Source organism: Pezoporus occidentalis, unplaced genomic scaffold (assembly GCF_034315485.1).
Source record: "Pezoporus occidentalis ecotype Australia unplaced genomic scaffold, CSIRO_AGI_Poc_V1 ctg45, whole genome shotgun sequence".
Taxonomy (NCBI): Eukaryota; Metazoa; Chordata; class Aves; order Psittaciformes; family Psittacidae; genus Pezoporus; species Pezoporus occidentalis.
Window position 1 is genome coordinate 8746922 of NW_026915780.1, and position 20906 is coordinate 8767827.

At 38.2% G+C, this 20906-nt stretch overlaps 1 protein-coding gene across 2 annotated transcripts in view; it reads right to left on the bottom strand.

Annotated features, from left to right (window-relative positions):
• ATRNL1 (attractin like 1) overlaps positions 1-20906 on the bottom strand; it is a 516200-nt gene that overhangs the window by 428129 nt on the left and 67165 nt on the right. The window contains exons 8-11 of one of the 2 annotated variants that reach the window (XM_062635365.1): positions 19086-19341; positions 10572-10755; positions 5869-6023; positions 2992-3789 (exon numbers count right to left, since the gene is read on the bottom strand). In XM_062635365.1, the coding sequence (XP_062491349.1) occupies positions 3650-3789; positions 5869-6023; positions 10572-10755; positions 19086-19341 (735 nt within the window). In that variant the 3' untranslated portion in view covers positions 2992-3649. Of the gene's footprint in view, positions 1-2991; positions 3790-5868; positions 6024-10571; positions 10756-19085; positions 19342-20906 lie in introns of those variants that run through there. The other variant, XM_062635366.1, reaches the window with a different exon arrangement.

Sequence of the window (20906 nt, forward strand, 5' to 3'; positions counted from 1 at the left end):
TAAGCAGTAACAGCTCAGACAGAAAATGTCACCTCTACGAGGAAAACAATGTATGGATCTGCAAGGAGTTGCAGAGCAACTTGGGGGCAAGTCAGGCAGTAAACTATCAGAGAACAAAAGCATACCATGACAAGTGCAAGGTCCTACAGATTCAGAGCAGCCCTGCGGAGAAGGACTTAGGGGCGCTGGCTGTTGAGAAGCTTAACATGAGCTGGCTTCAGTGTGAGCTCGCAGCCCAGAAAGCCAACCGTATCCTGGGCTACATCAAAAGGAGCGTGACCAGCAGGTCGAAGGAGGTGATCCTGCCCCTCTACTCTGATCTTGTGAGACCTCACTTGGAGTATTGTGTGCAGTTCTGGTGTCCTCAACATAAAAAGGACATGGAACTGTTGGAACAAGTCCAGAGGAGGCCACAAGGATGATCAGGGGATTGGAGCACCTCCCGTATGAAGATAGGCTGAGAAAATTGGGGCTGTTCAGCCTGGAGAAGAGAAGACTGCATGGAGACCTCAGAGCAGCCTTCCAGTATCTGAAAGGGGCCTACAAGGATGCTGGGGAGGGACTCTTCATTAGGGACTGTAGTGATAGGACAAGGGGTAACGGGTTAAAACTTAAACAGGGGAAGTTTAGATTGGATATAAAGTTCTTTCCTGTGAGGGTGGTGAGGCACTGGAATGGGTTGCCCAGGCAGGTGTGAATGCTCCATCCCTGGCGGTGTTCAAGGTCAGGTTGAACAAGGCCTTGGGTGACATGGTTTAGTGTGTGGTGTCCCTGCCCATGGCAGGGGGGCTGGAACTGGATGATCTTAAGATCCTTTCCAACCCTAACTATTCTATGATTCTATGATACCCAAGGCCAGGTTTCTAAAGCTCATTTTATGAAGGAGACTTCCAGTCATAGGTATGTTTACTGCTAGTTAAGTAAACATACCAAACAATATTTACTTATGAAATTAGGGCATCATAATACATCTTATAACATTCTCCAGATATTGAAGTCTTCAGCTTTAACAAGTATATTCACGTGAAGTATTTAAAATGAGTGAATTGAGCTCCTGGCTCATGACACATTTAACTGTCTAAAACTTATGAGTGTAGACTAAGTTCACTACCTTGAGAACAATGACTTAGCCCACAAAAGGGAAAAAAAAGGCAATTTTTCCTAAGCTTGGTAAAATTAATTGCTTGAATTAATATATTACAATATTATTGCAAGTATTAATTAAATACTTGTCTCCCTCCACTGACTAGATGACTAGTCAGTATTACCAGATAGTAGCTGAAAACAACCTTTTAGATAAACTTAACTGAGATTAATCCCCCTGTGCTGGTTTTGGCTGAGATTTTCTCCATAGTAGATGGTACAGGGCAATGTTTTGGATCTGTACTGAAAATAGTGTTGATAACATAGGGATGTTTTCATTATTACTGAGCCCGCCCCACTTAGACACAGTTAAGGCCTTTTCTGCTCCTCACCTCACCGGTGAGCAGGCTAAGGGTACACAAGAAGCAGGGAGAGGGGCAGCCTGGGCAGCTGATCCCAACTGACCTAAAGGTCAGTTCCCCACATCATATGGGGTCATGGTCAGCATGTAAACATGAGGGAAGAGGAAAAGAAGGACATTGGGAGAGATGGTGTTTGTCCTCCCAAGTAACCCTTGAAGGTGATGGAGCTCTGCTGTCCTGGAGATGACTGAACACCTGCCTGGCCATGGAAGTGGTGAATGAATTCTTTGTTTTGCTCTGCTTGCATGTGCAGCTTTTGCTTTTCCTATTAAACTCTTTATCTCAACTCATGAATTTTGTTTCTTTCCCATCCCACTGTGGGGGAGATTGCGCAAGTGGCTGTTCAGGGCTTAGCTGCTGGCGGGGCTTAAACCATGACACCCCCCAAATAGTCATTTCACATTAATATGAAAAACAGAAAGCATTTTCATGGATAATAAAAGCTGAAGCCATCTATCCATATGACTATGTCACACATACTAAGAGAGATAATCAAAAGTACTCTACAGCGCAGCTTGAACATAAATAGTGTAGGCTCTATCTCGAGGATTCAGCTGGTTTCTAGACAGCATCCATTTTTTACACGACAGAGTATTGTACTCCATCCTTTGCAAGATATCTAGGAAATGTGATACTGATAACATCATAAATTTTTTCTTCCAAGCATTGTTTACAAAGTAAAAAATAATTCTGAAATATACCCATTACATAATGATTTAATTTTTCGTAAAATGAGTATTTACTGACTTCTGAAAAAGTATGAATTTATAGAATGTGTGCTGTGAGACTGTGTTTTCCATTTGGTGAAATGAATAATTGTCCTGGGTTCCGCAGTAGCAGTCATGTTTTTTTCCTTTGTGTTAACTGGTACAGTGCTGTGTTTTGACTTCCAGTTTGAGAACAGTGTTGGTGAAGCCAATGTTCTCGGTTGTTGCTAAGTGATGTTTACCCTGACCAAGGACTCTGTGAGGCTCATGCTCTGCCAGGGAGGAGGGGAGGCTGTGAGGAAGCAGAGACGGGGCGCCTGACCCGGGCTAGCCGGGGAGGTATTCCATACCACAGCACGTCATGCCCGGGGTGAGGGGTAACTGGGAGTTACCCGGAAGGGCAGGGGCTTCCGGGTGGAGCTCGTTTTTCTTGGCCGGTGGTATCGTATTCTCTTCCCTTGTTATTTTCCCTTATCATTGTTGTAGCTGATAGTAGCGGTGGTGATTTGTTGCTGGACTGTTTTTGTCTCAACCTGTAGGAGTTGCACTCTCTCGATCCTCCTCCCCGTTCCTCCGGGAGCGGGGAAGGGGAGAGCCCCGGTGCGGGGAGGCGGGGGGGGGGAGACGGACACGGACCTCGATTGTTGTCAGCTCGGCACCACTCACTGGGAGTGAGTGAACAAGCTACCTGACTGGGTTTAAACCACGACAATAATACAGAATATTAAGTCTGAATCAAATCCATCTTCATAGAATTATTTTTAAGAGTAATTACTACAACAGTTTACTTTGTATTTTATCAGGTTGATAACACATGGAAAATATGACTTGCAAGAAAACATGAATACCATATTACGTATTGTAATTGACTAGAAAAAACAATGTATTTTTCCACTTGAAAAAAGCATACAACATTTTCTTACAACATTTTCATGAAGTAAGAGCAAAAATTCCTGGTGCATGAAAGTCAAAGTTACACTTATTCAGGTCCTGGGATTCATACTATTGATTCTCAAGTGTACATTCTACAAATAAATGTAGACCAATAAGTAATATTATCCTCTAAAACAAGGAGGGAGCTCTATTTCATTAAAAATTAAAACCAGATGTAAACTGAAGTGAGAATAAAATCAATAGCTCACACCATCAGACGCCTGCAAGCAGCTACAGAATATGTAATGCAGGGATACAGTCAAAAAATGTAACTGTTCCGAAAGGTATTATTCACACACTCAGTGGAACTGACAGGAAATAACACATACATGTTCCATGTTCTTACTTTACTGATCATTTTTGTATGAAAGCAAATGCATCGCGTTGATATCTAAACAGAAAGCCATAAAGAGCCATCAACTAGTCCTATGAAAAGGATCTTGTCTCACCCTCTTCTACCACTGTAGTCAGCTGGTAAATGCTTGTCAAGAATAGATCCAGGCACTATCCACAGGCTATTCTCAACAGGATCATGTATGAGTCCATTTCACAGACTGCTCTGACACATTCCCCAATTTTTAGCTGCCAGGACAAGTGGCTGTGCTTTTTGGCACGAATATGACCCATGTGTTTATACTTGCAGCCTATGCATAAAATATGGACATGAACATTAGAGGAAGGAAAAACTATTTATGGTTAAGAACAGCAGTGGCAATAAACAAGACAGGAAACAGATATGGAGTCATTAAATTCCCTTAGATTTACAGCATCCACAATCCTAAAGGGAGGCTTTTCCATAACTGCACAGCTCTAATGGTTGGAGCCATTCTACAGACTGAAAGCTTACAACCAAGTCAGCTCACCTTCAGAGTGTCTTTTACCTTAACCAGTTTTCCTCTAAAGTGTATTCTTATCATATACTTATAAACAACAATCTTTCCCGCTCTCAGCTACTCTCTTGCAAAATTAAATATACCACATCCTCTTATTACCTACTAAAGGCTCCTCATGCTTCAGTCAGCCTTAATACCAGTTGCCATGAAAGAGCCCTGTTTGAGTTAGCCTTTCTTAAATGTGTGTTGCAAAAATCCTACAACAATATCCAGGGCCTTGAGAATGGTATCAATGCTTCCTCCTTTTCATTAGGACTATACAGGCCACTTCTACAGCCACACGCCACTCCTGACTCAGACACACAAGCCGCTGTCATTCAATCTGTAGGAATGATTTTTTTATCATTCCCTAAGTGTATGACTTGCACCTTCTTCCATTAACCATTATCTCATGTCAACTGTCACTTCCAATCATCTCATTCTTCTTGAATGACATTCCAGCCTCCTCCCAATTGCTTGCCATCAAATTTCAGTGGGGTTCTTCTGCTACTCTTCACTTCTACTTTTGAACTGGGTAACATGGAATGAATTCTGTATTTTGACATTTATACTGTATATTAGCAGGCTTTGGTGCAAAAGTAAACCTTTTTTTTTTTTAGTACCATCCTACTAAGACTATTTCTGTCCATGAAGCTAAGGACAAATATCAGCCATTTTCACTGTACTATCATCCCATGGAAACACATTTTTATCCTTACCATAAGGATACAAATGTATTCTATAGTCTACTATTGCCCTGATGCATTTAATATAATTATCCCATTATTCTATACAAGGGAGTATGCCTCAGAATTTTCCTCCAGCTCAGCAAGACCACTCATGCTAGACTCTGGGTAAGATATTGCTACAAACATACGTGAAACAGACATATACCAAGGCAGTTATTCTGATCAAGTAACGTATTTCCTTCTCAAAGGCAGGAATCTTTTAATTAATACTCTGATCCGAAAAGGACAGGAAAAGCAGGAAATGGGGGGGCAACTTGTCAGATACCCAGCAAAACCCATGCATCTCATCCATCACGCCCAACCTGTGTCTGTTAAGCTACAACTGCTAACTACCTCAGTCCATCTCCCAGGCAGTGTTGCTCTACACTCTGCTTCTTGTGGTGCAGACTTCCGATGTTTCAAAACTACTCTTCAGTTTGTGGCAGCTCCACCTTTACCAGTTTCTTGAGCATGACCACCTGACTACCTCACCTTACTTTTCACACTGCTGCCTGCCTTGGCTTCTGCACTCCTTGATTTTCAATTCAGACCCACTCTGGTGCCCCTACATAAGCACTGAGCAATGCGTTTTTCAAACTGCCACCAATTGCAAATCTTTTTAGAAACCTCTCAAGTGCTATTTGAGGGGAAGTGGGTTTCAGTTGGAGTTCGTGGTGTTAGTTTTTGGTTGGGTTTTTTTTTGTTTGGTTTTGGTTTTTGTTTTGTTCGGTTTTGAGTTTTGTTCTTTTTAATTTAAGCATCATATTTCATTAGTACTATGTAGCTATTCATTATGAAAAACAAACAACTACTAGTGTTTGGGTTCAACACACTTTCATAACACCAAAAATGCACCAACTCTTGCAATTCATTTAGCAATAACATATCCACTACTCATAACACAGTATTGGGCACATTCATTAAACTTCATCATTTTAGCTACTATGCTTTGCCTCACAAACAACAAACCTATGGAACAAAACACTGCTTTTAATTTTACAATATAATTTATAATAACTTGAAGGTGTTTGGGATCAAGACTTTATAAAGACTCACATTAGCTTGAGTTGAGAAAGCAATACTGTGGTACTTAAAACTCACAGGAGAAGAAAAGAATACATACCTATATCATATGCGAGGAAGTCAGCAGAAAAACACTTTGCACCATTACTCAGGGAAGTATCATTATGAGTGTTTCCACCAAAAATTAGCATAGCTCCATTGATTAAGACAGCTGAATGAAGGTACCTTGCAAAACCACTCTCCTTTAAAATAGTCCTACGAAATACAACAACAAATTAATTCATACTAACATGTGAAAACCTGCAGACACACCAAAAAAGTTACAGACAAAAACAATATAAAATACAAGGAAAACACTAAAGCTATTATTCAGTAAATATGATTAAATACATTCAAATTGCTTCCAGATTATGAAGTTCCTTTTGTTACAACAAACACATTTAACACTCATTTAAAATGTCATGCTTTCTTAATTAAAAAAGCTTGTCAAATAATGCATCTGAAATAGATTGTATCATGTTTACATTCTTCAGAAGCAATTAATGATATGGCAAATTGGATTCAAAACCAAATGAAAACATTATTCTACTCTATTCTTGTATATCCTTAGCCATATTGCGGCTTTGCTCAAGAATGCAATAAAGAATTCTTTAAAAGGCTAAACGAACCTTTAGACTATCCTAAGTACTGGAAAAGGAGAAACTCTTCTGTTTGTTAATTAACTGAACACTCAGAACTCAAAAAGAGATTGGCAGAAGTCATCCTAGGTGAGATAAAAACACTTGCACTGCTTCAGAAATATATTCAGGCTGGCAAACTCAAACACAGAATTTCAGTACCAAAAAATAAATACATTCAAAAAACAGCCCATGCACGTTGAGTCTTTGACCTCTCTTCACTAATTTTAGGCTGTGATGTGCAGTCTACTTCGCACTAGGGCAATAATATGGGCCCAGCAGTAGCCAAGAGCTATCAGTGCTGCAGTTTTATAGCAGCAGGTGTGGGGCTAGCAGAAAGAACAGAATACAGGCTTGATTCAATCACAGCAAATAAATCTCACCAAGGGACAAAGTAGCCACTTGTAGGTTTTGCCAGCTTGAATTACTTAAACAGACCAGCTGTAGACATGTTTGGGAAGAGCTGATCAGATGACCAGTACAGAATATTATTTACATTCCCCTAATAACCTTTTACATGTCCAGAAATCTAACAGTTTCCAAGTTTACAATCTCACTTGGGTTACTGCACACCGCTCACATTTATAATTAAACAGTTTTGCCATTTGTTTCCTGTAATGAACATACTGACTTGACAATCTCTCCTGATTAAATAATACTGTCCTTCTTGAATCATACCAATTCAACACTTGTTCAATACGTTTTCATCATCATAAGATTTGGGGGAGAAGGTTTGAAGCATATTTCATTGCTTTGACATAATGCTGTAAATCAATCAGAAAACTCAAGGTATTTTTTTAACTGACAGGAGATAATGTGTTTAAACAAGCTGAGAGGAAAGCATAAAACCTAAATTCTGCCATTTAAATAGATTCCTCCCTACCCCTAGAGGGTTACTTCAAAGGAAATACCAAAGACTAAATGAAAGTAAATGAGGTTTTTTTAATTGCTTAAAAATGTGCTAATTCCTTCAAGCCACCAACATACCCACCAATGTGCTTCTGGCTTAACTCTTTTTTGTTGCTGGTAAGTGATTTGCATTTTTGTTGTGTAACTCTAATTAATAGACTTTGAAAACAGATCACCACCCAAGTGTGTTTTTCTAACCAAGAATTAACTTCATATAGAATACTTATGGTGCCTAGCCAGAAAAAAGTGGCATTTGGTTTCAATTCATCAGTTAGCAAAGTACAAAATTAGAAATGACAAGGAAATAGGACATTATTTTAAAACAGATATTTTCAACTAGCAATGGAGCCATACTGCTGTGTGTGTTGAAAGAATGGTGATATACTAAGACACTGTCATTGTCTATCTGACCTATAGATTTCTGTCTTTTGCTTCACCAGTTTTCTACAGCTCCTGCCTCCTAGCCTACATTAATTGCTATACCCTAGGCTCTGTCCTGATCATCCCACCTTGAAGCTGTCTAGATCACTAAAGACTTAAAGAGCTATACACTGTTCCAGGGAACAGCAGTCCCCACAGGTTTTCTTTGGGCTACTCACTTTTCTACTTGTCACCCAATTGCACTGCCCCAGCCCTAGTTTCCACATTGTACTAGGGGTTTATTCTGGTTGATGAGAAAATAAATATGAGCCGGCTTCAGTGTGCGCTCACAGCCCAGAAAGCCAACCGTATCCTGGGCTGCATCAAAAGAGCGTGACCAGCAGGTCAAAGGAGGTGATCCTGCCCCTCTACTCTGCTCTCATGAGACCTCACTTGGAGTATTGTGTGCAGTTCTGGTGTCCTCAACATAAAAAGGACATGGAACTGTTGGAACAAGTCCAGAGGAGGCCATGAGGATGATCAGGGGACTGGAGCACCTCCCGTATGAAGACAGGCTGAGAAAGTTGGGGCTGTTCAGCCTGGAGAAGAGAAGGCTGCATGGAGACCTCAAAGCAGCCTTCCAGTATCTGAAGGGAGGCTATAGGGATGCTGGGGAGGGACTCTTCATTAGGGACTGTAGTGACAGGACAAGGGATAACGGGTTAAAACTTAAACAGGGGAAGTTTAGATTGGATATAAAGAAGAAGTTCTTTACTGTGAGGGTGGTGAGGCACTGGAATGGGTTCCCCAGGGAAGTTGTGAATGCTCCATCCCTGGCAGTGTTCAAGGCCAGGCTGGACAGAGCCGTGGGAGGTGTCCCTGCCCATGGCAGGGGGGTTGGAACTGATGACCTTAAGGTCCTTTCCAACCCTAACTATTCTGTGATTCTCTAATTTTTGCACATAGTGCTGAGATTCAATGATTCTAAGGGCTGAGTTTCATCCCTCCTGGTAACAATAACTTTTCTCCAAGATTCAGCAGAAGTGGAAGCGTAATACACACCAAGTTTGTTAATTTGGGCATGATATCAATATTCAGCGTTCATCTCAACATTACCAATGACAGCAATCTCTAGAACTCCCCATACGAACACATATCAACCTCTTGCAAATTATGTGAGTCTCAGCACACTTTATACGGAATTCATTATTTATGCATATATACATGCATCTGCAGACATTAGGGCATGTCAACTGTACTGATGCCAGGAGCTGCATACAGCCGCATGGCATTATAATAGCAATAGAAATACCCAGGAGCCAGCAGGTGCTTCCACTGTTTCAAGGCCATTATCTAAGCTCAGCACCACACTGTCCCCCAGTTGCCAACTGCTGCAGAATGCAAGTAATGCAAAGCAATGCAGGTATTACAAACACTAATTCTCCATTATGTATTAGGAACAATGTTTGCACTAGGAATTAAAATATCAGCCCCTCATATACCAAGAAACATTAAGCCTATGCCTAATCGATACGAGAAACGAAAAGCCACATGCCACTGAATAAGTAATCAGCTTTGTATACCAAAGACTTAGTGAAGCACATGAGCCTCAGCCAGATCAGACCAGAAATGTGACAAAAACAGAGACCATGAGGAAAACCAAATGTGAAACTGAAAAAAGCCATGTACATGGCCATAAGAAAGCACTCTGGTTCCACCTCTACTGCATGCTCCAGCATGGCCAGTGGTGTGTTCAGGCCCAGTTGCCTCACAGAGTGCTTTGAATCCCGATTATAAATTGTGACAGGTACAGCAAAGAAAAATTGCTTTACTACCTAAGTGTCATTACTTCATCTTCTCAACCACAGTACAACTGCCTTCCAGCGAAATATTCATGAAACAAAAGAGTTCTCTACAAGCTGCAGTTTTTAATATAATGAATAAAAATATCCCAATAATTATTATTATATTGTTGAACAGACCATCAAAAGATACAATATCACTTTGTTCCAAGAATAGACTATAATAAGAAAGTATTAAAATTCCAGCAATTTAAAAACACATTAACAGGGACAAAAAAAAAAAAACCTGTAATAATGTTTCCAAGTGCCATGAGTTAGTGACATTCAAAAATTAAGAGCCTCGGTGAAATCAAACCCACATTTCCAACATCTTCAGAGCAAGTCTTGTGTGCTTCAAGTTAAACCATTAATTCTCAAGACAAATATTAAACTGCAGGAATAAAATGTTCTGTAGAAATAGTTCTTGACCTCAAATCATCTCTATAGTAGGAATAAACTTTTAAGGTCATTTCCTATACATAGCATACAAGTACCATTCATAAGCTACAATAATCTTCAGGGACAAGGAACTGACAGAAATAGAAAACCCAAGAACATTAATAACTAAGGATCCGCATACAATACCAGGATTTTTCTCTCTTATTTCTATCAGTTCCATGAAGAGTAACCTTGTGCAGTCCTCTGATTTCTCTACTTACTTACGTAACAGGTACTTGAACGTGCATCAGCAGTATATTCACACCATGTGGAAACAGTACATGTTTTCTGTATAGCAGTTACTTCTGGATAGGAAGCTTCCCTTATTTTGTACAAGATGTGCAGTTTCTTCCCTCCATTCCTTCTATGTGTAGCTCCATTAATTTGCTGGCTAAATTCTAATAATCAATAATCTGCTGGCGACATTTCTTCCATTTTGTTGCAGAGAATGTACTGCTCTACAAACACAAAGGATCTCTGCCCACAACTTCACTAGAACCTTACTTTACCTTACTCAATGCTTACGTTTTCTTTCTCACTAACATATAATAGCTTCCTACATTATAAATCCCACTTACCATGTCCGAGTATTAACCTCGTATCTGTAAAGATCATCTACCAATCCATATTTATTTCCAGGTAATGCCTTGTATCCACCATGGACATAAATAGATTTTGTCAGCTCATCATAGACACTTGTATGGCCATATCCACCTTGCACAATTGCTCCTTTTGTTTCTGGTACGAGCCAAGAATTAGACCCTGGAACAGAGGGACAAAAGACATAGGTTTAAGGTTTATTATTGCTAACACACAATACTAGGAGTTTTAAGTATATAGAATCATTTTTCATTATAATTCTAAGTACAGCAATAATTGCAATTGAATAAGGATATTAGACTATTATCTGCTATTCTTGATTAAATCAGAAATACACTGTTGTCACAGGTGCCAAGCAGTATCAGATACTCTCCCATGTGTGAGTTCAGCACACACAGAAAGGCAAAAAAAAAAAGCCAAAACAAAAAACAATACAAACCTTTTGGAAAATAGGAAATTAAGGGTTATGATTAATTCTCTCCCAACCTTAATTTTGTCCCACCAGACACGGCTGATGAGAATTCAGTGCTCCAGCTACCTCAGCTTTGTTAGGAACACCTGTACTCGATCATGAGGAAATTGTCTGGAGAAGCTTGGCAGAAACTGAACTGCTGTGAAGTGTGAGAAGCAAAAAGTACACACAGATACAGATGCTTTGCTAGCAAACTGTACAGTTATTGAGCTAAAAATCAGTTTCCACCTGCCACTTCTTAGTTATTTAACTGCAAATATATCTACTCAGTTGCTGAACACTCACAGAAGGATAATTTGATAGCAGCTCATTAAACTGGCACTCAAATCCACATTTTACATCACATCATTAATAACTGCAAAGAGACACCAGATAAAACCATTCACAATAGCTGTTGTTACTGAAGAATAAAACAATTGGAAAATATTTCACAATAGCCGTAAGAAAATACAGAGGTTAAGCGGTCACTTGTTGCCTGTGGCCCTGAAATTTCCAATTTTTCACTTCTCCATCTTCCCAGCTGATGACATATGTCACAGAAAGAGCGAGCCAGGAGGTATTCCCTGTAGACGCCAGCCTATTCTGGCAGCCAGATCTATGGGTGTGAAATGGAAGAAATCATTCACTTGCAGCCTCTTGAAGATGAAGTCAGAAGAATACATAGTGTGGCCAATAACTTCCAAAATGGCACAGTCTCCAACCTAAATTGGCTGCCATTATGAAGTTACTTATGCAAAGGTAGCACACATCACCACACACCTTGCTTCATCTGAAAGTTACTTTAAATTGAATTTCTATTTTTATCTGATATTACATGGGTAAAATTATCTCTTTTTCCTCTGGATTGTTGTGTTTAGTGAAGAGATTCATGACTTTCAGTTAGATTTTTTCTGTGTATGAACATTGATATTTGTGTAATACACTATTTACATTCAACACAGTATATTTACCTTATTCATATGTATTTTATTCCCATCTCTATGTTGTGTATTATCAAGCTATTAAGAACTGCAATTCTGAACACAAACATCAAATTTGTACCAATAATACTGTGTTTTACACACAAATTACCTTGCTAACAGATCGATTTACTTGATTCAATTTATCTAAGAGGATTGGTAAGGAGTCAACCTGCAGCTACAACTTTCTATCACCAACACCAGGGCTGATTACTATTGAAATGTAAAAATGAGAATGAAGATTGACATACATGTTTTTCAAGAAAAAACCACTATTTCTCCAAATAAATTTTCACAGTGGTGTTGATCATACGTATCACAGAATAGTTTACATTTCACAGAATCAAAAATTCACGGAATGGTTTGGGCTAGAAACACATCTTCAAGCTCATGTAGCTCCAATCCCCCACCATGGGCAAGGACACCTTCCACTAGATCAGGTTGCTCCAAGCCCCATCCAGCCTGGCCTTGAGCAAGGGATGGGGCATCTGGTTTATGTAGCGTTACCATCCACAATAAAATTGCAAGCTTTACATGACTTACAGCTATTCGCATTTCTGCGCATTTGCTTGTGATATAAAAAACATGTGCTATAGATAATTTGAACAAAAATATCCAGCAACTTATTGAAATAAACATCAAAAATGGGATCAGAGTTTCTCCTACTTCTTAAAATTTAGTTGAGCTAAGTTTTGAGTATCGAAATGTGTACCTACAGTTTTGATATTTTTCACACTTCTTCAGCATCTTCAATATTGCACCATACAGACAAAAATACAATTCTGTCTGAATTTACAGACATCACTATGCATATGATCTGTTGTTTTTTTTTTTTCTAAGTGACTCACTGATATGGATCATCACCTATCTTTTTTAAACAAAAATCCAATTTCTATCGAAGGTATTTACATAACTCTTCTCATACTCAACAAGATCCCACTCTTTTTATCATTAGATCAGATGAAGTATTCAATTGACCAAATCAGTCATGCAAAACTGCACCCTCATCAGCTTAAAAAGCCAAATACAGAAACATATCAGTGAATAAACAAACCAGAAAGAAGGAAATAGGATTTTTTGTTTATTTCCAGATTTCAATTTGTAAGCCTAATAATGTAAAAATAAGACCAAATTAATTTTGAAACAAAATCACAAAAAAGGACATCATTCCAGTAATAGGGGCTTCTACTTTTCACTTGTAATATGACATTTTTCATCAACACCTGGGGGATTTTCCAGAGAATTCTACCACAAAGTTTCTCTCAAAATGCTTAGGCAAGTCACTGTGACAACCTGAGACAAATACATGTGTCAGATGTTAAAGTGCTGGACACTGCTACAGGCTGCAATATTCTGGTCGCCTTTGTCAAACAGAATGATATACTTCATGTCCAGCTTTTGCTTCCAGGACACTGAGCAAGTGGAAGAAGAGGCATCGACCAAAACATGTAAACAGGAAAAGAAATTACAGCTGAAATAGAAGCTAACCTCACCAGTTTAATGAACTGAAGCTGGGGATACGACTTCTGCAGACACAGCAAGTGAAAATGCACGCTCAGGAACAAGCACTTTGAACAAAGCTGGTTAGATACTAGCAAAGAATAGCAACCATGGTGCTGGCATGAAAGACCAGAGGGAGAAGAAACAGGATATGGACAATTACAGACCTTAATCTCACCTCAGTAACAGGCAAATGTTTAGGACAAAGTTGGGCTTGTTTGTTGTTTTTTTTTTTTTTAAAGGATAAATAAAAAAATATGTTGAGGTAATGGGAAACGCTTTCACCAAACAATATAAATGTAACAAAACATTTACATCACCTTTACCTAAAAACAAAGAAAAAGGAAGAGTAGGTGATCTTCGTATCTGAGTAATACCCTTACTCTAGCGTCACAATGGGAAATTGTTAAATAAACCATTGTAACAGAAGGGGACTTGAGCATGAAAAAAAAGCAGCAGCAATGAACAGTGTTGAGAGGTGGTGGGATTATTAGCGATACTTCTTAAGGATCAGAATGGGTGGATTTTATGACACTAGCACCAATTCAATGTGTAATAATTGCATAAATTTAGACAGCTCACAGAAGCAGCAGAAAAACGTGCAAAATGAACCGGATGATCTTGGCTACAAGAAAAAAAAGGACCAAAATTTAACAATGACCTAAAGATACTGTGCGATGGGATTAGCAACTTGAACTTCTATAAAATGCAACCTCATCCTCTGATAATGACTGAGAAGAATAAGTAGCAGCACTGCTTCACCAGAGACAGTCATTAATGACTTTCTCACGGATGCAGTACAAATGTCATTTTACTACCTACCAAGTGAGGTGCTCCCAATAAAGTAGGATTAAGTTTAGTTAGCCAGGCACTGGTGAAATCTCACCTAGAATATCCCAAAGGCTTCATTAATCATCCACATTCAAGAGAGATGAACTCCTTGTGGAACAGGTACAGAGATGAACTATTAGAATGACAGGAGAATAGATGAGGTTGCCTTAATTAGTCTTGCACAAGAGAGTACTGGTATCTATAAATATAATTCAGAGAGAATTCTAGGAAGGGAGACAAGCTGCTTCTATTAAACAATGTATCACCCAGAAAACAAGTGAATATAAACAGGCCATTGATAGAGGTAGTGTATGAATTAGAAGATGACTAGCCACTAAAATTATAACCACTTTTCTAATGGCACTGTGAACAAAATCCAAACTGTTTAAGATTAATCCTCATATTTTTGAAAGGAATTATGAAATATGGTGTTTACATTTTAAAAGCACTGATTTTGATGGCCAAAGTGATAAATTTCAGCGTTTTGCTCATGGGAGGTTAATCACATCCAAAGATGTAAAATTATTCCATCATCAAACAATGAAAGGCAAGAAAAGAGAAAGGAACAAAACTTAGTTTCTCGTTTTCTTTTTCTCCAATTCGTGTAATTGTACAAAACTGGGAAGGCCAAATCAAGAAAAACTGCAGATTTCAGCAATAATCTTTTTATCATTCAAAACAGAATAATTAAAAGACCATTTTTAGATATGGTTGTTTCCAAAATGATGCTTGAAGACCGGTATTTTTTTAATATGAGATAATAAATCCAGTAAGAACCATGGAAAGTTAGATACATTGGCCTGATCTGTCCTTAAGACAATACAACCTTCACACAGACTAGGTAAAAAAGAATATAGAATCATAAAAGAGTTAGGGTTGGAAAGGACCTTGAGATAGAATCATAGGACAGTGAGGGTTGGAAAGGACCTTAAGATCATCCAGTTCCAACTCCCCTGCCATGGGCAGGGACACCTCACACTAAACCATATCACCCAAGGCTCTGTCCAACCTAGTCTTGAACACTGCCAGGGATGGAACATTCACAACCTCCCTGGGCAACCTATTCCAGTGCCTCACCACCCTAACAGGAAAGAACGTCCTCCTTAGTTCCAACCCATCTGCCACAGGCAGGGACACCTTACACTAGACCATGCCACCCAAGGCTCTGTCCAACCTGGCCTTGAACACCACCAGGGATGGAGCATTCACCACTTCTTTGGGTAACCCATTCCAGTGCCTCACCGCCATCAGAGTAAAGAACTTCTTCCTTGTACGTAACCTATACACTCCATATCCAACAAGCACCTAAGTGTGGCACCTTCATTTCACTGCAGTGACAAACTTAATTATTTGAGCAACCATGAAGCTTATGGTAACTCACAATCAAGGGGAAACACATGTTGCATCATAGGGCCGTTTCTTTAAGCACTATTTCAAAGAAACATTTTTAATCAAAAGCAACCTATAACCTACTTCTAAAGTCATAATAAAATTCAGCCGAGAAAACAAAATTATACGTGGCTAAACCAAACCACTCTTCTTAAAAGAAAAAAAAAATATCACAGGGGGCTTATTCAGAAGTTCCTTAATATATAAGGAGATTCATAAACCTCACCTAAAACAAAGCATCAGTATTATATTCACCTTCAGACTCACATTGAGATTCTTAGAAGGTTTATGAGGTATTGCTAACCTAAAGGAACATAAATTTCTTTGGGGAGTAACCCAGAAAAGCTTTATGGCTCAAGTTAGTAAAATCATTCACATAATTCCCATACCAGGATTTACCGGTTCCTCAAAAATCGTAAGTCTGGGTAGAGCAAGAAAGGACGACAGGAAGCTCTTTTGTTCCTGCAACGATCACCACACCTTTGGAGTGGAAATGAACTCCTGTGCTTTTGTATGGTGAAAACCTGCCTGCAAACCATGCCTAATTTTCCAGAATTTGACTTTGGCATTGTCTGATCAGTGCAGGAAGTAGGTTCCATCAAAGAAATTTTCAGGCCCTGCACACATTTGATTCACGTATTTTGTTGATAAGAACTACATAGCTATATGAAAAGCTAAGGAGCTCACAAATAATTAAAACCCCTTTATAAGTTTGTTGACCTAGACCCCATGGAAATCAGGGTCACAAAGAAAGCTTTAGTACCATGCATCAGGTTTAAAGCTCATTAAGAGGACTGGATCACTAGACATTTCAATTCATACGAACAGAAGGATAAGTCGCCTCTTTCTACACCTCTTTCTTTCTACAGGCACCTGGTAAATGCTTGAAAAATAGCCTTCATTAGGACTAGAAGTCATGGCTGGTAACATTTTAAAAGAACAAAGCAGTACAATTTGAAATGGTTGGACTTGATGATCTTAAAGGTCTTTTGCAACCTTGCTGATTCCATGATTCTGTGAAATGTTAAGGCAATCTATGTTTTAAGAATAAGCACAAAGAGAATAAAATTGGACTTTAATCTTTCTTTCCATCATGCCCTTTTAGAAAAAAATTTCTTTCCTATTCAGGTGGGTTCACAGAAATGCTTCTATCACTTCCTATGTCTTTTAAGTTTGGATTCTGAGCTGCTGACATTCCCCAGAAAAACTAGTCATTCTTAGTTCAAACCACCATCTGGAATTTTAAGGTCAAAAATGATCCCACAGGTGCAAAACTGTAGATAAATGTTACAGATGGAAATTCAGGAAAACTCGCCACAAAATTCATTTAACTTACAGGGGAGGGGAAGGAAGGAGATGCAGTGAGGTAAAATGAAACATGGGAATCAGCCACAGCAGAAATGGTTGTTACAGCATTATAGGCCATGTTCTGCAAAGCATTGCATGCACCAATAATTCTTTATCACATCAGCAGCCTCACTGAAATCGATGGTTCTCAACAGTAACACCCTCTATTTTTACAAGTTTACTTTATATTTGATACAAGTGAAACATATTTCCTCTATCAAACTAAATTTCTCACTAGCATGTGATGAAATTATCTCCTCAGAAGGGAGGCATAAAAACAATAAAATAATTCATAACCCATAATAATTGCCAGAGAAAAAAGTGCTTTCTCCTACTCAAAGCTCATTGCCATGGTATGAAAGGTTTGGGGGGGTAGAAGAAGGGGAAAGTTGTTTTGTTTCTTTTAAATATGCTTAGTTATATTCTGTTTTATTAATCCTCCACAAACATGGTTTTAACATTTAAAAAGATTAAAGTAAGAAAAAGTTATATATATTTCAATAATAAGGCCTGCAATAAAATCTGCCAGAAAGAAATTGTTATACTACAAAGTGAATCATGTACCCCTTTTCATAACAGATGACAATAATACTGGTACTTCTACTCCAGACTACATAAGCAGCACATTAGGAAGCCAATAATTAATTCAAAGTTAAGTCAATAGACATTACAGTGCATGAGCATGCAGAAAAACAGAACAACATATCTTTGTTTTAAAAAAAAAATAATTCTCTGACAGGTTAAAAAAACTTTGAGAAATGAAGATTTTTTTAAAAACTTTTAATAGTCAAAAAAATCTTATAATATTGTTGTGAAACATCGTTCTAAGACCATAGATTTATAGTGGTTCAATGCAGTTCAATCAAATTTTGTAGATAAAGCGTATCATGGTGCTGCTGCTCTTATTCCCATTCTCTTTTATCCTTTTTTCAACATAGTTCTAAAATTTCAACAGTACCATCAGAGCTAATGCCAGGAAGCGTAAGAACCCACTGAGTTTTGAAGGGATTTCCCCTGCCTACAAATCTGCTTAAACAGTGTTTATATACACATACATACAGGCCAAAAAAGTTAAATGAAACAGTTAAAAATTTCTTATGCTTTGACATATACTTCTTTGATATTTCATATTACGCATATTGTGGATGGCCTAAATAACCGAGTGACTCAGATCCATTCTACAGAAAACAAGGAATCATAAAAAGTAAGAAAATGTTACAATTTTAATTAGGAGGCATATAAACATATCTTAAAAAGTATCAGAAGGTATCAATTTTCATGTTTATTCTATGAAAATAATATCTTAGATGTATTATGTGTTAGAAAAAAATATCTTTGTTTAATTCTAGTATTGAAAAATAGGAAAAAAATTACAGTTTGTAAGGGGAATCCCAGACAGCTCTGGGAGGTAATCAACAAAAATTAGTGTTCATTTTCTCTTATTTCCTCTAGAAGCAACATATACAGACTTTAGAGAGAACCCGACATACAATGAAGTTATGACATTTCAAAAAGCCAGAATGAAAATTTTACAGCAATGTTAACCTTCAAAATAATCAAGTAATTTAAGTAAGCACTGTACATCATATTCTGCTCTGACATTTCTGATTTTTGCCCTACTTACTTTTTTTTAATCTATCTGCTCTGTAGTAAAAGCTGTAAGTCTGTGGTAAAAAAAGGTAAGTTGTATCACAACAATAACAACGTTGAATTTGTGGTTTCAACCTTTGCCTGTTAAAGAGCATCATGGCCGTGCACACGTAATATATCAGCCATGTACACAGCAATACAGAGCCAAAGCTAGTATACTCAAACATGTATGAAATGCTACTGCTTGACATGAAACCTAACCTACATAATTAGAAAGAAAAAAAAATGAGGTTAGAATCTGCAAAATACAAATTTAATGCCGAACAGGAATGTTCTTCACATAGGAAAAAAGTATCAGGAATTTTTCAATCAGTATGTGATAAAATTATTTGAAAGTCACTTACTGATGTAGTATTCTTGCACAATGCTTGTGTAACCATATATGGCAGAATATCCAAAAATTATAATCATAACCACATCTCTGCTGTCGAGCTCTACTATGTGTGCTGAATGACCTTCCACTGCATACTGTTGGCCATGTACAAGTACTGCAGGAGTTCTGGCACTCCACGTTTGACTGTGTATGTTGAAAATCCACAGCTCATCAGTAACATTGCCATTATTTGCTTCAATTTTGCCTCCATACATGTAGATTTCTTCCTGTAAAAATTGGAAGGGAGAGAAGAGAAAGCAAATAATGGATTACAGAAAGATAACATCTGAACTACATATTTCTGTGCTGCGCAGTATTTCATAACTGAACTATCCGATTTTGATCTTAACGCTTAATCTTACACTGACTAGCTCAATATCAGACAGTAATCCCAGGCAACGATATTTAAACTAAACCAACGATGACGATAAGGAGACTATTTCTCTGAAAAATAAACCTAGCCATGAAAATGACACCAAAATGAATCTCAACCAGATTACTTCAAGCAGAAAAACTTTAATTACATGGCTCTTCTAATCCATCCTGCAGCATTCTATTAAAAAAGGGGGAAAAAAACCCACACTAAACAGAAAGGATATTATATTGTTTTCTTAAGGAACAGTTCACAGAACTAAAATGTGATTTTCCACACACACAGTCTATGGGGATTTCATTCAGCACATGCAGAAGAGAGCACATTCTCTCCTAATAGCAAAGTAACTTAAGTCCTGAGAAAATTCACAGTCATCAGAGCCCAAAGAAAAGGGACAATGTTTATATAGCATCCTCTTGGGCACATTCGCTAAAATCAAATCCCATAGGGAAGTACTTTGAGTTCTTTTAAAGGGATGCAAAACAGATTTTCTAGTCTTCATGAACCACATACCTCAAACAGCAATGCCATCTGGTTTGATAAGTCATGAAGGATTTGCTTAAATATTGACTGAAAGCAAATCCTACTAAATCTCAGACTTCATCTAGAGTTGCAAACCAAGGCATCCAAAGTCACAAAACAAATTCCAGCTTGTTAGTTTCACAGACTGCCTCAAGGACAGTTTGTCCTGGATGGAAAAAAAGTACCTCTGGTTCTGAGAAGAGTTAGTTTTTGCTAGGACATACTAGAACCACATGCACGCTGCATCCCATCTGCATGGTGTTTGTACTGTTTGCAGTTGTCTTCTGCATACAACAGTGCAATATTCTACCCCAAATTCAGTCATACCTGGCTAAATAAAAAAGGAAGGTTCAAGCTTAGAACATTTGGCAAAGTTTTGCTTGGCATGGAATACTGAGCCTCAGAAAATGAGACTAGAAAATATAGTAAGACATAACGTAAGCAGTCTGGATCAACCATGCAGAAATTTCAGACTTGTACAAGGAGCTGATGGGATCTAAATAGAAATGTAAACTGCACGCTATTATCATACACATCAAGGAAGATGAACTCAAAAGCAGGCATGTCAAATATTAGTAGAATGACAACCTATTCAGTCCAGCAAAACAAAGGCTTGTGAGGGTTATAATGCTATAAATAATACCTGTGCTTGATGGTAAACTACGAGTCCAGGACCGAATGAAAAACTCCCTCATTACTCAGAGATTAGTCAGTAAGTATCTGACCAAACTGTCTGACCTGTTTTCAAGAGAACACTTGAAATTTCTACAAGTTTCAACTGTTTTATTTTCATTTGAGGCAGGTAAACATTTCGTGATTCGGAATTTATACCACTTCTGTGCACTGATACTCTGTGTTACAGATAAGTTTGGATGGCGGTGTATGACCAAAAGATGT